General features: G+C 37.9%; 1 protein-coding gene and 1 pseudogene across 2 annotated transcripts in view; one reads left to right on the top strand and one right to left on the bottom strand.

Annotated features, from left to right (window-relative positions):
• Window positions 1-360: 360 nt before the first annotated feature.
• The window catches only part of EGF (epidermal growth factor), an 81,997-nt gene continuing 65,460 nt past the window's right edge, over window positions 361-16,897 (top strand). For both annotated transcript variants that reach the window (XM_036227621.1, XM_016140827.2), the window contains exon 1: window positions 361-978. In XM_036227621.1, coding sequence (XP_036083514.1) covers window positions 852-978 — 127 coding nt within the window. In that variant the 5' untranslated portion in view covers window positions 361-851. The remainder of the gene's footprint in view (window positions 979-16,897) is intronic.
• Window positions 5,028-5,145, bottom strand: LOC118608734 (annotated as a pseudogene).

Raw genomic sequence — 16,897 nt, 5'->3', positions numbered from 1 at the left:
AGTATTGCTCAAGTAAGTGATCAATTACTAGGAGTCTGAATTATCAGCCGTGTTGTTCACTGTTGATTTATATGACGTAGTTTAACTGTCTCCATTCTTCAAGATATTAAAACATAGCTAATATTCAGCAGGTACCTCCAAGACACCAGAAGCAGCTCCACAGCCCCCTAATCGCTCCCTCCCTGGGTCTGCCCGGAATATTTATGGTGAGTAGCCAGTTATCTCTTCTTTGGCAGCCGGCCCTGCTTTCCTGTAGTGTGGAATTGCCTGCATTTGAATTTGCAAACAGAGGCTCGCTCAAGTGTCACTAAAGGAAGAGGAGGTGGAGCCAAAAGGGCTTTGAAAAGGAAAGAGGAGTCATGCTACTTTTCAAAAAGAGAAACTGTGTTTGGGGAGGAATCATATCTCCACATTTCTTCTTTCAGCTTCATCAAGGGTTGTGGTTGGAACTTTCCATCAATTCTTTCCTTTTTCTTTTTTTTTCTCTCTCTCTAGCCTTTGCCCGCTGCTCTGCCTGTCACAGTGAAATCAGCTTCAGGCCTCCAGAGTGTGGCTGTTAAACTGCGAAATTTGTCATAAGGGTGTCAGGTATTTCTTACCGGCTTCCCAAAAACTTAGATAAAGAAATCTTTCCCAGCGTATCCCTTTCAGGCTGCATTTGGACACCGTCTTGAGTGGAAGCAGAAGGAGGTGGCGGGGGTGGCAACAGCGAAAGAAGAGAGGGAAAGATGCCCCAGGGCTGCAGGCCGAGCCGGGTGAGCACGCCTGAGGTCAGACATACCCACCTCGTTCGGGCTGTGCTCTAGCAAAGTCAAGTGATTTTCTACTGAAAATTCAAGCCCATTACCATCATGCTGCTTTTCCTTGTCATTCTGTTGCCGGTAGTTTTTAAGTCTGGTTTTGTTAGTCTCTCAGCACTGCCTCGCTGGAACTGTCCTGAAGAGTCTCCCTCTGGAAATGGGAATCCTGCTTGTGTGGGTGAGTAATCCCATTGAAAGGAATTCACACCCTTCTGGAAGCTGCCTTCAGGTACCTCTACCTGTTCATTCCTTCTGGTAAAGGTGGGCATCTTTTTCTGATTTGTCTTTGGGGGTGTATGTTTGCTTAATTTTTGTTTTCTAATGCTTGTATAGTTCCTTACTGGCTGTCAGAAGTAATCTGCTGCCAACTCTAAAAATTCTCGGCTGTCAAACTGTTCTCCCATGTGTGAGGAAGTGCGTCTCATTTTTAACTAGCTGAACATTTCTTTTCATGGAAACCTCTATCTTTATTCCGACAGGAGGAGTAACTAAACATCTAGTCGATCAGATTTTTATTGGAGACTTGGGGAAATATATGGTGCTTTTTTGGTTTGTTTTCTAAACTGTCTCTATTTGAGGCATAAAAGAAAAAAAATCCTTCCTCTGATAATTTTGTGTAATAGCTCAGAAGTCATTAAAAAAAAAAACTCCAAAAAAACTGAAAAATAGGATGGGAATTGGGAACAAACGCGATTCTATCGCCAAAGCCAAGCTAAGTTTCATGTTAAACCTCCTCCCTTGCTCCCCGCTCCTGCTGGCTCGGACGCTCTGACACAGTTCCAGTTTCTCAGTAACAGGTGCATGGTAACTTTGAGAACTGCTAAGAAATGTCAAGATGCCACACATGGGTTTTTAATCAAGGAGAAGTGGGGGAATTGTAATGAATGCAAAATAACAATCCTGCTTAAGGACCTTGCCTGAAAAGCATCTCTCTCTCTCTCACTGTCGACTCATTTTATTGAGTCCTCAGGTGGGTCTCCAACCTGCAGCTCCAACAAAGCAGCCATTCCCATCCATGACAGAGCAATGAACTGATCTGACATTCTTTTCTTGTCATGTTGCTCTTTTGAGAAAGAAACTGGCTTCCAAAAAGAGGTAAATTGAGAGAAACACAATAGTTTCCAGAAGCGAAACCTCTGGAAGACGGCACAGAGTAATGGGAATAAAGAGAATAGTTCTGAGCCAAACTGCTGACGTCGGGCTCCTGCCTGGCTCTCTGTGAAGGAAGTCGTGGGTGAGGAAGTCAGGTGCTCATACTCAGAACCTCAGGGCTCTGTCTCCAGGCCGTACTCACTGTAACAGGTGAGCAGAACCCTACAGTATTGGAAGAAAGGACTAAATTCTGATGATCTCTGTGGCCTCGGCACCCGGAACATTTCCGCTTTCACATCATGTACTCAGAAAAGTCTTGCCGAATTGAAGGAGGAAACTTCCCTTAACCTGCCAATCACACAGTCCTAGGCCATAATAACAAAAGGGGATGATGAAAGACTAAAACGACCTCACGAGCCTGTTGCTCAGTTGTTGGAGGCAGAAGTAAAAGCTTTTGGATACAGTTTGTCTAATGAGCTGGAGCTTCTCTTAGGTAGGAGAATGGTCCCTAGAGTAGTTGGCAAGTGGCCAGAGTCAGGCACTGCTATTTGCATGGGACGTGAGAAGATGGTAGGAGCCAGTCAAGAAGCAGATCCAAGAGAAGGGGGAACAGAAAACCCCACAGAAATGAACTTTTGCACATAATTTTAGAGTTTCAGAGAACAACCCGATTCCTGCTAGCAAGCGGTCCCGTGCCTTGTGCTCATTGCCACCACCCCTGCCGGTGGCTCAGAAGTGCCTTCACGAGGCTAGTTGCATGAAATAAACTTGAAGCCCAGGAGAGAGGCCATGAGTTAAGTGGACTGTGTCTCAGAGCGGAAAGAATACAGGTTTTAGATGCAAATATACCTCATTTCAATTCCATGCTACCTACTTAGTATTTGAGTTATACTGGAATATTGCAGGAAAGCAGTAATATTCCCCTTTCGGGATTATTGTGGGGGTCACACGAGATACCGTGTGAAATGCACCTAGCACAGAGGCTAGCAGGCTGTGCTCAATAAATGTTCTCTTGGCTCGATGTCTTAGCTAAACCTCTTTGATCAGATCACACTGTGAGATGCTTTATTTGAACACTGCAGTGACATGGCACAGACCCCACGTGGTATGGAATGTCTGGTTGCTACTTCGTGACTTTGCCTCTTTGCTCCCTGGATCCTTGTAAGTCACTGGTTTAAACTCTCTACTTTACACTTCAGGTCTCACATTAGCTGATAAGTGCCTGGGTCACACCCTGTGCCCCCTGCATTTCAGAGGGTAGTATTTCTCCTCTCTAAATAGATAGGGTGCCATCATCTATCCGGGTCCCTCCCCCCACCAATTAAATTCTACTCACCTCGTTTCTTGCCCTTGGCTTTGAGACAGACCACCTCTGGCCAGCCTGTCTTACCAGAAAGAATGCTCTGTGGTCCTAGCTTCGTGCAAGGTTGTCATGCATGTGACTGCTAGTCAGACAAACCAAATGATGACACAGAATTAGGTTTTCTTTTCATCTCCCCTCTTCCCCACCCCTCCTGCATTTTTTTTTTTTTTTAAATATTGAGTGTTCTGTTAGCTTCTCTTTGAGCTGCAGTAGGTGAGCAGAACAATAAAGAAAACTGCTGGCAAAAGGCTTCTGAACTTTCAAGCCTCTTTGCGCTGGAGGAGAAATATCAGTGGAAAAAGGGAGGGTTCCTATTTGCTGTCAGTACCTGCATTATTTGCATGAACTTTCTTGGTAAATAAAGGGTTAGGAAGAAGTACATGCCAAGCCTCAGAGAGCTGGCTGCAAGAGGGATCCTGGGGCACTAAGCCAACTGGGAGATCACTTTCAGCAGTAAACAATGAAATCACTGATTTCAGCACTGGCTGAGGCTTGGTCAGCTTCCCAGTCATGTGCAAACCAAAGTAATTTCATGATCAGAATCTTGTTTGTTTTTTCAGCCAGGGTTATGCAAAAGGTTTCTTTCTTTCTTTCTTTCTTTCTTTCTTTCTTTCTTTCTTTCTTTCTTTCTTTCTTTCTTTCTTTCTTTCTTTCTTTCTTTCTTTCTTTCTTTTTTTTTTTTTAAATCTAACTACAGAGGAATTACAGAAATGATCTTTTATATGTACCATGTAAATGAAACCATCCCCTAGTACCCAGTGGTTTGTGGTATTTGATGGGTATAGTGTTTAGCGGTAAAGAGCTTAAATTTTAGAGATAGACCTGGGTTCGAATCCCAGTTTTGCTGCTTGTGAATCGTGTGTCTCATTTTCCTCACTGTAAAGTAAAGATTTTACCCCCTCTTTCCAGAATTGTTGTTAGAATTGTGTTACTATGTTTGTTTTCAACGTTGGCTGCACATTAGAATCACCGGTCTCCGGGTTCCCACCCAGACTATCTGGGCTGGAGTCTATCTGGGGGTAGAATCCAGGTATCATTTTCTTTGTTACTTTCCCTTAGTGATTCTAATGGGCATAATTAAGACCACCAAGTTAATACACATCTGGTGCATAAAACAGAGCCTGGCAGGTAATAAGCTCTCCGTAAGTCTTAGCTGCTATTAATATTTTCGTTAAAATTATTTTTATTGGAGGAAATAGTATATGAGTATTTTCTAAGGTTGCTTGCTTTCTTCTATAAAAACTGAATTTTTTTTATACATAGAAAATGCCACATTGAAAAACCTGATGACAATTTTACATAAAAAATTATAGTCAAAATAATTTTAACATTTGTAACTTGTATTTTTGTAGTCAGAAAAAAATGTTTATTAAAAATACAAAGACTTATCAAACTGATTTGAGTAAATGCCCTTGTGGAAATGCAGTTCCAATGTTTGTCTTTCTGTGACATTAACAGATAAAAAAATGCCACTGATGGCATCATAGCAAATTAAACCTGCTTGTTGGATTTCTTACCAGTAATAATTTTATTTTAACAACAACAGCAAAAACAAGACAGTTGAAGGTGATAGTTATTATTTTAATTTCATGTGTATTTTTCCTTATGTTTGGAACCAATTTCTCTAAGGTTTTTAAAACCATTGAGGGCATATAAAGAAATGATAAAATAATTCTCTCTTTTTTTTTCTTTTTAGGCGAGGCAACCCTTGGTCAATCTTACAGATTGCAAGGACCTTGTCAGCTTACAATCCCTTATTTTTTATTTTTTTATGCCTATAGCATCTGGTCTTCCTAGGTGGTCTCCCATCCAAGTACTAACCAGGCTTAATCCTACTTAGCTTCCGAGATCAGAGGGATTGGGCTTGTTCAGGGTGACATAGCCATAGACAAAAAATAATTCTTTAAATAAATTTACACTTTTGGGCTAGATGAAGGTTGTTCAAATATACGATGTTTAATTTAGTAATTGGAAGGTGAGAAGTCTTTACTTGTGTTAAGGGTAGAGCAAATAATGGATTGTTTCCTCTCAAAAGTAAATTAACTAGTAATTTGGCTCAAATTTGCCTTCATAAAAATCCCTTTAAAATAATTTTTGTTTGGTATGAATTTTTTTTCTTTACATTGGTGGTTTTCAAACTCCATCTCATCTATAAAAAAAATTAAAATGTGGGTATATACTCTGAATATGTGTTTATTCATCAGTTACTTACACATTATTTATACTACTCTTATGAACATTATACAACACATAACATGTCTAATATTTTCTTTCCACACAATAGTGAACCTTCTTACAGTATATAAGTGGTACACATCCGACTTGGGAGATACTGTTATAGAGAAATAATAAAATGATGGAATAAATGCTTCATCTTTTTTTGCCATTAGCCTAGCTCCTTTCACTTAGGCATGAGGAGATAAGCAAAAGGATTGCTTTTTTTCCCCCGCCCCAAGTAAAAGGGAGTTATTCATAGTGAATGATCTTTCTCAGAGCGTATAATCGAAGAAATAAAAATGCAGTAGAGTTGCGCTGAGATTTTTCCATGAGGCTCAGAAGGCCAGATCACATACCTAAGGATGGCTGGAATTCCAGAAACTCCAAAGCTCCATGGCCTATTGGGTCACTGTATCTTAGGATTTTTAAATAAAAATGGCCTATACCTCCATCCTATGTTCTGGGCAAACCCAGTGTGTGTCTCTCGTAAGGTAGTAGATTCCTGAGCACGAGCACGATGATGTGGAAGGGAAAGCTCTTATGTCTCTGCTGGCCCTTCTACTGAATTGTTGATGTGCTGTGAGCCTCGCTTCTCTTGTGTGCTTTCCCTTTCCCACACTCACTCCATCACCTCACACCAAACGCCACCTCCTTTCACTTCTTGAAGGGAAATGAACCGTGAGGGGACAGACTTTAACTGAAAGTTTGGGGCAAAAAAAGTCCTGGCCATGTCCTGATCCAGTATACCAAACAACTAAACACATTTTTCATTCTTGTTCTTAAAAGTTAAGTGACTGTTCTCTGTGGAAAGACTCACTAGCCATCTCTCTCGGGTGCTAGCCCTCTGCCATTTTGGCCGGCCTTGGTTAGGCTGACCTATACCTAGCCCTCTTTTCTGGGCCTCCACGATCTGTTTCAGACCACCCGCATCCTTTTGCAGCACATTTTAGATTTCTTCCTCCAATTCTGTTTTCCTGATCATATTCTGGGTCTCTTTTATTTTTATTTTTTAATTAAAAAAAAAACTAAAAAATTACTAAATAGCATATTAAAGTTTTAATAAACAAAACAAGTGTTTCTCAGAAGAAAAAATCTGGCCAAGGGGTTTTAAACCAATTTTTCCTCTTTTCTCTCCATAATGAGAGAAATTTAATTTTGAGATGAAAATGGCTTCTCGGAGGCAGGTCCCAGGTGGTGAGAATACTACCTGCAGAGAAGACGCTTTCCTGTATTCTTAGGCTAGGAAGGAATTCCAGGGTTCAGAAATGGCCTTCTTTGGCCTCATGGACACAGGTCAGAAGTGAAGCAGGACACTGATATCAAAAGAGACTGTCATAAATTCAGTCTTGGCCAGTGATTATAAGATATTCTATGGGTTGTTCTTTCCTATTATTCTCCATCCTTAAAGAGGGTCTTATTGAAAGTTAGAGGTTGTTCTTACTTGTGCGGAGGAAAATGAGAAACAGGCCAGTCCCATGTTTCAGGTAAAGTGGTACAATGAGTGGCAGGTAGGAGGGACTGTCTTCCAGAAGCACTGCGGCCTCACGGTGGTGTGGCCAGTGGTGGAGGAGGTCAGGTGAGAGGCATTAATGGGCAAGGATGGGGAAGGCAATATGCCCATATCAGTGGCCTACTACGAAGAGTGTTAAATAGTTTGGATTGTGAATCAATTATTGTATCTCTTCTCTCTCTTTTTTGTTATTGGCTTATAGATTTCATTTTACTAAGTTATTTAGATTAAATTATATGTTATCTCTTAAGCCAGATAGTTAAAAAATCAAACATTAGACCTCAGATGAAAGGTAACAAAAATCCCTTATCTGGAAAATAAGACTTCCAAAATCTGTTTAACATTATTAACTTTTGAGTCACTTCGATTATAGTGGAGAAAGCAAGGAGAAGAAACTAATAACTTTCTGTTACCAGCGGCTAAAGCGGTTATCAAAGTAACACCCTTAGATGTGTTCGTGTCTTTCCACAAGGTCAGGGTTAGTGAGTGGCACCTTCTCAGATAAACTGATCAGGTACCCACATAGCTTAATGCACAATACAGAGAGAGGGGAAGTACAGAGTCTTACATGATCATGAAGGGATGGATGTCCTTAGTGTCTCCAAAGTGAGCTTCATTGCCTGGTGGCACAGATAGCTTTACATAGGTCCCAAGCCAGCAGCTATGACCAGTAGAAGGACAGTCTCTGGCTCTCAACATACCCATCTGTGATGTTCTCCTGTCAGGCTTGAGTGTCATCTGTCTGAGGTATTCAGCTTATATGGACCTTACAAGATGGGATTCTTATGCTATTGGCTCCTGCAGTCAGGAGCCAATGGAGTCAGCTCCTGCTGATCTATGGGGTTGTGGCTGATGTTTCCGTGGTCTGGGGGTGTCCCAGTTACACCATAAGGGCATTTGCATTATGTGCCAGTTGACATTACTGTCCAAAAGTTTATGCTCTATACAGTTTCCAATATGTGTAAATTGCCTGATCTAAGATATTTCAACAATTATTTTAATGAGGTAGTTTATATAAACTCGTTATGAACAAAAGAAATTAAAGACCTAATAACTAACCCCAAGACCTGAAAACTATTGCATTAGAGAGCATTTTCAGAATGTCCATGCCAGTTTTAAAGAATGTACTTTCTTTCTATGATTTCTTGAATATTTTGAATATTTTCAAAGAAATTCTCAAATTCTATGAAGTTGTTTAATGTTTAGTTTAGTTTTCATTATTACTCCAAATTTGAGCCATCCTAGTGCTTGGGAGCAAAATGTTAGTTTTATTATTTTATCATTTCTAAGGTTAGATCAGAATTAACTTTAAGAAACAACCTGGAACAAGAACAAGAATAACAACAAAAACCTTGACCTTTGGAACCTATTTGTCCCCACCGTTTATTTCCTTCTTACCCTCAGGTCAGTATTTTCATCCAGAGTGATAATACTGCTCACCGCGAAGGAAGTATTACCTGGATGTTAGGTGAACCAGGAATGCAGCTTCATTTTCTAGAGGTTCTTTATTAACAATGATGCTAATAAATAATGGCTTTGCACTTGACCACTCCAGTCCCATCCCCAGCTGGGGCCCACAACAAGAAGATAACTGAGATCTGAGTCTCAAAGGATGAGTAATGTTTTTGTAGAAGAAGCAATGTTTTCAGATATAGAAGAAGAAAAAAATTACATTAAACAGAAGGGACATTTATACTTCTTGAAAGATCTCACTACATCTGAAAAGACATTTCTATTTCATTTTATATGGCCAACGTTACTAAACTTTGAGGGCAATTGTGGAATAATGCATGTAAATATGTCTTTCTTTAGGAGTTCTTTTCCTTAACATCACTCGAACCTTGCCTTTGATGCTGGAAATTAGTCAATGTATAGAAACTTCAGTCATTTTAGTCAAATACAAGGCAGGAACTTCTGCTCTCATCACCTCTTGACCTTCTTTCTAAGCCTGGATTAGAATTGGTGTGTCTGTTTTCACTTATGACCTTGATTTTCTGATTCTCCCAAACTTGGCCAATCATGCTAATGTCTCTCAGTGTCTGGGTTTCCCAAGCATTTTCCAGGATACACCGTACATTGGAATTTGTGTGAGTGCAAAGGCATTTGAGAGCCAGCGGACTCCTGTGACAGTGATGCATGGTGCACACAAATTAATTTGCAAAGCCCCCTCTCAGTGATAGGATAGAAAAGGCTTTTCAGAGAAAAGCACTAACTTCTTCAATTCAGAACGGCCTGTCAGGGTGCTACAGACCAGCCCTGTGTGTCCTAAGTGGATTTCATCATGAGATGGTTCTTTTTGTGGATAGATGGTTGCTGGGATACAGACAGTCCTAGCAACATCATGGCGGCTGCCTTGTTTTTCAACACATCGTGTGTCAGTTGAGAAACAATGTTTTATTTTATTCACCTCCACACTCTTCTGGTTAACATTTCAAAAGCTTGAAGAGGATCTTTCTTTTTCCATAGACTCCATCCTTGTATAAACAGATCAAAGATGGAAGATCAATCAAAGTCAACACTGTCATAATATATGGCTGCTGACACAAATCCTGTGTATTTTGGGTCTTTTCTTTATAAGGTTTAAAACCATGTCCCGAGGCAGAAGCTACCAGGGATCTTCTAGTGTTTTTCTGTCTCCCTCTAAATTGTCAATGATTCTGTTTACTATAGAATTTTCAATACAAAGGAATTTAAACTCTTTGGTGAGCAGAGAAATTGCAAAGATTGCTGTTATTAATCTTACTATGCAGTATGTGAAAATGTATATCTTTTAGATTCATGCAGTCTGGTTGAGAATTTAAAAAATTCTAAGTGGATTAAAAGACTTATGTTTTGAAAACAAATCTGAAAAATCAACAGAAACTTTTATATTTCTTGATTATGCTAATGAATCATAATAAAGATTTCATGTAAGAGGGGGGAAAAGGTATATGCCAGAAATTTCCATCTAGAATCTCAGTGTGTTTAAAAAGTACTCAGAGTGTTTAATAGAAGATGGTAGGTGACTGTCTTTCAGTACCGATATGTTATTTCCTGGAACAGAAAGCTGAACAGAAAGCTGAACAGAAGCACACGGCAGGGGTGTCCCTCATCAACATAAGCTATGTTGATGCAGCTGAAATGACCAGGTTTTATTACTTCCAGCAGACAGGATAAAATGCCACTTTTGAAACAAAAGATACAACTCGAACAGAGTAAATTGTGGTTGATGCTTTATGTAAGTGGATCGATCTTGTCACAGGAAAAAGTGGAGTAGTTTTGAATAGGTAGGTGGTTCTAGTGTCACACTTGCTTGTTGCCTTAACTTTGCAGGAAAAAGTTCTCTCGCTCTTAGTCGGTACATTATGCTTAGCAGGTTGCGTTAGGCCTTGGCTTTTGAAATCAGTGCAGTCTAACTATATAGCTGATATAAGCGGCTAGTACTTATCTCATAGGATTGTTATAAAGACTAAATAAATTAATTCATATAAGATGCTTTGAATCTTGCCTGATACAGTGAGTTCCTAGTAAATATTAGCTCTTACTCTCTGCCAAATACCATAAGCTGAGACAGTAGTGATACCTTTGTTTTGTGTAATTTTTCTAACCCTATTTTTCAAATTTTCAGTGATGCTTAGAGAAATCTAAAGCTGGTGTCTTGGGATGAGCCAAGTCCTAAAAGTTGTCTAAGCTAGGGTGTTCTCTGTGATTTATCCTTGATGATAAATTATGGCATGAAGTCTCCAATTAATTATTTTACCTAAGTAATTATTCTTATTATTTGCCTCATTTTCCCTTAACATGCCAAAAAAATGTTTACAAAGCATTTTTTTCTATATTTGTATAGTTGTAGACACAGCCAGGGTGCAGAGTTTAGCGCTACTGGTCAGGCGGGATTAATGAGAACAATGGAATTGGACTCAGGAAACCTCCAGACTCCAACAATTCTTAATTGTCTTTTGTTTTTGTCTATTTGTTTAGGAACACTTGGAATGCAGTATGTATAGGCAAATATTTATTTGTTTAGCCTTTCAATTCAAGGAACGTTATTATAAAGGTAGTAAAAAGAGAAGATAATTCTGTTAGTTACAAATGAGACCCACACCCCACATTTTGTACCTCTAATAAATTTTTTATAGACTTAATCAATAGATTAATTTTCTAGACTTCCTTCAGAGAGTTGAGGTTTCCTGTCACTTGTCAGAGAATTATTTGTTTTAGGTTATTGTTTTATTTCCTTTAGCGGAAGAAAAGGAAATAAGGTTATTGATTCGGTATTTGAAGTGTAGAGAAGCAGAAAGAAGAAAACATTTCATAGAAAATAGGAGTTAAGATGAATAATATTTATTTATGAATTTGCCATAAGCTTAGCCTTCTTTACAAAATGCCACTAACAAGGGAACTATTGAATTCTGTAAGACAGGTAGGATAGAAATTGAATTAATGAATGTTAGATTAGAAAGGACCTTCAAGATCATCCTACCCAACCACCTCATGTTACAGATGAGTAGTTGTTATTTAGGGAGAAGAAGTAAATCATCATGATCTTATGAGACCTAAAACTCAGGATCCTAGACTCTTATTTTACAAAATTTACCACACATATGCCACCTCCCATGATTAACTGCTGAAAGCCCACCAAAATAATTATTAGTCCTTCCTACCGAAAAGTATTAATAATATTGACTTGGTCTAGAGAAAGTCTCTTAATATATCTAGGTTCGTATGTTGAAAGTACCTTGAAAGTAGAACAGATTTCCTTTTATATAAATCACACTAATAAATTAATTTAAATCAATTCAACAAATATTTCTTCAACATTAGTTATGTGTTTGGTTGACGGTGGTGACATCACTGATCCAATGCCCGTGGTATCCCGAGGGGACAGCTCAGAGAGCCAAGTGCAGGGTGCACTGCAGTTTACTTTATGACTTACAAACTGTATTTGTTGGATTTATCAAAACTAACACTTACGAAATCCAACAAATGGCTTAAAAACGTTCCTGCAAAGGAACTAACGATGACAGACAATGTTAATAATTGAATCGAAACCCGAGAGACTAGTGAGGAAAGGACGGGACTGATCTTTCTATTGTTTCTAGAATAAGCTCTTTGTTGACTGCTTAGAGGTAAAAACAATGTAAATCTCTTTAGATTTGACAAAAAAGAAGAAAACAAATTAATGAGAGGAAGTCTGAAAAATGCTCTTCTGCTTATTATTATGAATATTATTATGTGAGTAATGAGCCTTGCAACAAGGGTAAAATTTGCTTCAAAAAGATATTTGAGGGTAATGTGAAGGTATCAGGACAGGCAAGTTATTTAAAAATGAGTATCCAGAATGTGAAAAGAACTTTTTATGATTTTTACAGTAGTGTTCAAAGTGATGATATTTAAGACTGTGTTTACTAAGCTTAGTGATAAAAAAAAGAAGGCTCTTTTGAGGTTTCTGACATTATAGCAAAAGTGAAAAAGCTTTATACTATTAGCAAAAGTGTTCTTTCTGCTTCCTGCAGTCGTAACATAGCTAAAAGGATACATGGAAAAACATGTGAAAACAGATTAAAATGTGCTCCTTTGCCAGCAAATACGATTAAAAACTTCACAGAAAGCATTAGTAAAATTTTGAAGAAGTAAATATTAGAAAATCATATAGTTGAGTGAAAGTAAATGTGTCTCTAATATATCTCAGCTTATGGTATTTTCTAGACACTCATAGTCAACATTTATTGAAGGGTCACATTATATGTGAGTCTAAGCACTTGGCTTGAATGAATTTATTTAGTCTTTATAATAATCTTATGAGGTAAGCACTATTATCATCTTCATTTAAAGATAAAGAAACTACTGCACAAAGAGGATAAGTAATGAGCTACAGGTCTGTAGGGAAAAGTAAAAATTCCCCCTTCCCTCTGGTTCTTTTGAGTGGTTGAATAATCAAATTGACACGAGGCAGATTGACAAGAGAAAATCAAATTTAATTTTGTGTGCACAGCAACCCCACATACGTGAGAGAGTCAGAGGCCCTGCACACACGAGAAGTTCAGAGACAGAAAGTTAAAATGAGGTAGATATGACATTCTGAGCTAGGGATGAGGTAAGGCATCTAGGGGCTTCCCAGGGGAGGAAGGTCATTGCAGGATGATAAGAAGAGCAAATGTTCAGTAATTAGTAGTTTGCCCTGCCATATAGATAGGTCAAAAAAGGTTCCCTCTGATAATCTCTTATTATGGGCAAGGCCCCTAATTCAAATTCTTCTAGGTAGTTAAGGGAGGCAGATTTCTCTTGAGGCTGCAGGGTACTGGTTGCCTTTAGCTCAAAAATAATCTATGTGTCACAGTGTCACATCTTGGGGTGACTTGTTCTGAACCCCTCTGGGCCTTCAGCTAATAAGTAGTGAAGCCAGAAAAGAGTCAGCATGATATTCTGTATCCAATGCCAGTGATCTTGGCCACTCTTAAATTTGCCTCTGTGTTTCAAAAATGAAATGCTCGGAGAACTACAATACTCCTTCATTAGCCAATAAAAGAAAAAGAGTGGGCCTAGATCGCAGTTACACAGTCTCGCAGAGAAGCAGTGCAACAAAGAAGTTGATATTGGAATTGCAAAGTGCAATGGGACGTCATTGATGTCATTACTCCTATGAAAACAAGAACAGACTAGATTCTTTATAATACTTCATATTAGATGGGGAGTAACCATGAAAATATTTGCCCCGCATGCTTCCCATAGAGTATCTTCAATCAAAGCTCAAAACAGAGCAATCGAAAGTTACAGTTTTTTCTTTTTAAAAAAGAAATGTTCCAATATTTTGACCTTTTCTGTGATAACAAATAGGTGTCGCTAGTATGCTACTGAAAAAATAACTAAAGCAACAGAACTTTCTACAAGTTAAAGGTGACATTCTGACAATGAATGAGAAAGTGACTGCTGATAGTAAGACATTTTTGTGTGAGGAGTGCAGATGCTGGAAATGTTTCCACGTTGTTGAACAATGTCAATATGTCACTTATTAAAAACTCTCATGTTTGCAGGTAAAAAAATAACATATAAATAGAATTTTCCAAACTATTTTTTAAAAACTTCTAAATAAAGAATTTGTATTTCTTTTAATCTATTTGTTAAAAGTATAAAATGCAACACCCTCTGGTTAGTTTACATTTACTAAAATCTAGGATGATAGAAATTTGCTAGTCTAACTCAATAAAATTTGTGAATAATTGATGGATGTAATTACAAAGTATATTTTGTGATTTTATACATACAGCCAATGAAGCATTTTCTTCATTTGATACAGACATGATTGTGGAACATCTTTTTTGTCTATGACAACTATCAAAGACTATGTCAAAATATATTAAACTTTCAACAAGATATTTTAATTCCCATGTCAAATTAAATCTTTTCAGTAAATGCAAACTAATCAGAAAGTATCACATGATCTCAGTTTTTAACATGTGGAAGGACTTTGGGCATGTGAGACATGCCCAACATGTCCAGCAGAGAGACGAAAATAAAGTGGCAAAACTCAGAAGACTGATTTCTGAGAGTCTTGTAGCGTGGGGTGTGAGGTATGTGTGTGTGTGTGTGTGTGTAACATCTGGAAAAACTTTTCTAATGCTTTAATATTGGCAAATGTATTTTAGTCTTGTAGCAGTAGTCTTTAAATAAAAGTAAACATCATTTATGCTGATAAGCTGAAGAATATTTAAACATGTTTACTTAAGATGAAAAATTACCTACAGCACAGAACCTTAAAACATAGTTCATTGTTCTGCAAACCGCATTGTTATGAGTTTTAAAAAAACTTTATACTGAACTGTGGTATTAGCCAAGAGATAAGCATGTAAGTTAATGGAATGGACTAGAAAGTCCAGAAACAGGCTTACACAAATATGGTCATTTGATGTTGGCTGAAGGTACAAAGCAATTCAATGGAGAAAGAATAGTCTTTTCAATAAATGATATTGGATCAATTAGACATCCATGAACAAAATAATGAACCTTAACCTAAACTGCACACCTTATACAAAGATGAGCTCAAAATGGATCATCTATTAAATTTATGATGTAAAACTATAAAACTTTCGGAAGAAAACATGGGAGAAATTTTTGTATCTCGGGGTTAAGTAAAGAGTTCTTAGGAATGAAACCAAAAGCATGTTATACAAAATAAAAAAAAAAACTAAAAAAAACAAAAACTGATAAATTGTATGTTATCAGAATTAAATTTTTTGCTCTGCCAAAGGCAATGGCAAGAGGATGAAGACATCCTGCATGCTGGAAGAAAACATTTGCAAGTTATATTTTTGACAAACTTTTTGCATCTAAAATATATTTTGAAAAACTTTCAAATGCAACAATAAGAAAACAACAATCTAGTTAAAAATGGACAAAGGATTTAAACAGATACTTCACTAAAGAGGACACAAGAATAGCAAATATGTCCAAAAGATGTCTCAAGGCCTGCAGAAGATAGTCCATTTCTTTTCTTACTTTCTTGTGTGGGGCTACTTCCAGAGACTCAGAGCAGATGAAGAGCTGCCTGCTGTGAATATTCAGTATCTGCCACCCACTGTAATCAAGACCTGCTTTTTGTAACTGACCTCTGAGCCATGGAGGCCCTGGTCCTTGATAGTCGTCAATAAAAATTTTCACTGTGCTCCAAACATTCTGGACTCCTTTCTAATTCCTGAAGATCCCCTTCTAATCTCCAGGTTAAGAAGTCAGAGGTTTCAGTTGGTATCTTGTGGCCTGTTGGCTGTCTGTGGGGTTGTATTCCTTAGAATGATGTTTGATTTTCTATGCACTTACCTCCTACTGAACTGCACCCAAAATAAATGTTGTCAGTTTTGACATGGGAAAGTTTAGCTGTTCAAACATGCACACCCTGCTGACATTCAAATCCCCACTCTGTACCATACACCGATGTTTAGTCTTTGACAGCTCTGAAAAAACACGAACTTATTTATCATTTCCAGTGGTAGTACAGAATAATGACTATTTCACCAAGCAAAATTCTCACTTTCATTTTCTTTTAGATCATATTACATTTCATTTCTGAAAATTCCCAGCCCAAGCTCTGGTTTACATAAAATGATGCTGACAGTGCAGGAATAATTAACAATGTTTTGAGGGAAGTGAAATTAAAATCACGTACATAAATCAAATGAAGATTATAACATCCTGACATGTAACATCTTGACATGTGGCAACCACAGCAAGAAAGAGAATTGGATTGGGAGGGTGGTATCTTGGTTCTAATTCCAACTCTACCAACTAGTGGTGGGACTTTGGGAAACACCACTGAATTTCCTCATCTGAACTAGATCGGTGATTTTCAAATTTTCAATAAGATGTAAGAATCATTTGGAGTGTCCATTCAGAAAAACAGATTTTTGGCCCTCAGCCCAGCCACACTGAGTTGGAATCTCAAGGGAAGGGATCTGCAAAAGACACACACACACACACACACACACACACACACACACACACACTCACTCAGTACTCTGTGGGACTCTTGAACAAAGCATTTTGGGAAACACAGGGTTAGGTAATGTCTAGGGTCTTCCAGTTCTAAGAGGCCATGATAAAGCCTGGAGGCTATGATTCACCAGTGAATAGAAAAAAATCTGAGGATAAAATTTGTTAATTTATACTTAGTAGTTTATAAATACTCTATACTTGTTTTTTTTTTGAAAAGTTACTGAAGTTAATGCTATCATTTGTGTTTTAAGGATCTCAGTATTCTTCAGATTTCTCATTTCTCTTTGATTTATTGACTGTCAAGTCTGGCCTATCTAGTTCACAGTGTTTTATTAAGGATAAATAAGATTAGAATGTGAAAGTCTGTTATTATTATTGTTATTGTTATGGCTGTTGTTGCTATTATTATTATTATTATTATTATTATTACTATTAGTAAAATAACTACCA

Source organism: Rousettus aegyptiacus, unplaced genomic scaffold (assembly GCF_014176215.1).
Source record: "Rousettus aegyptiacus isolate mRouAeg1 unplaced genomic scaffold, mRouAeg1.p scaffold_m13_p_10, whole genome shotgun sequence".
NCBI lineage: Eukaryota > Metazoa > Chordata > Mammalia > Chiroptera > Pteropodidae > Rousettus > Rousettus aegyptiacus.
This window is presented reverse-complemented; position numbering and strand designations above follow the sequence as displayed.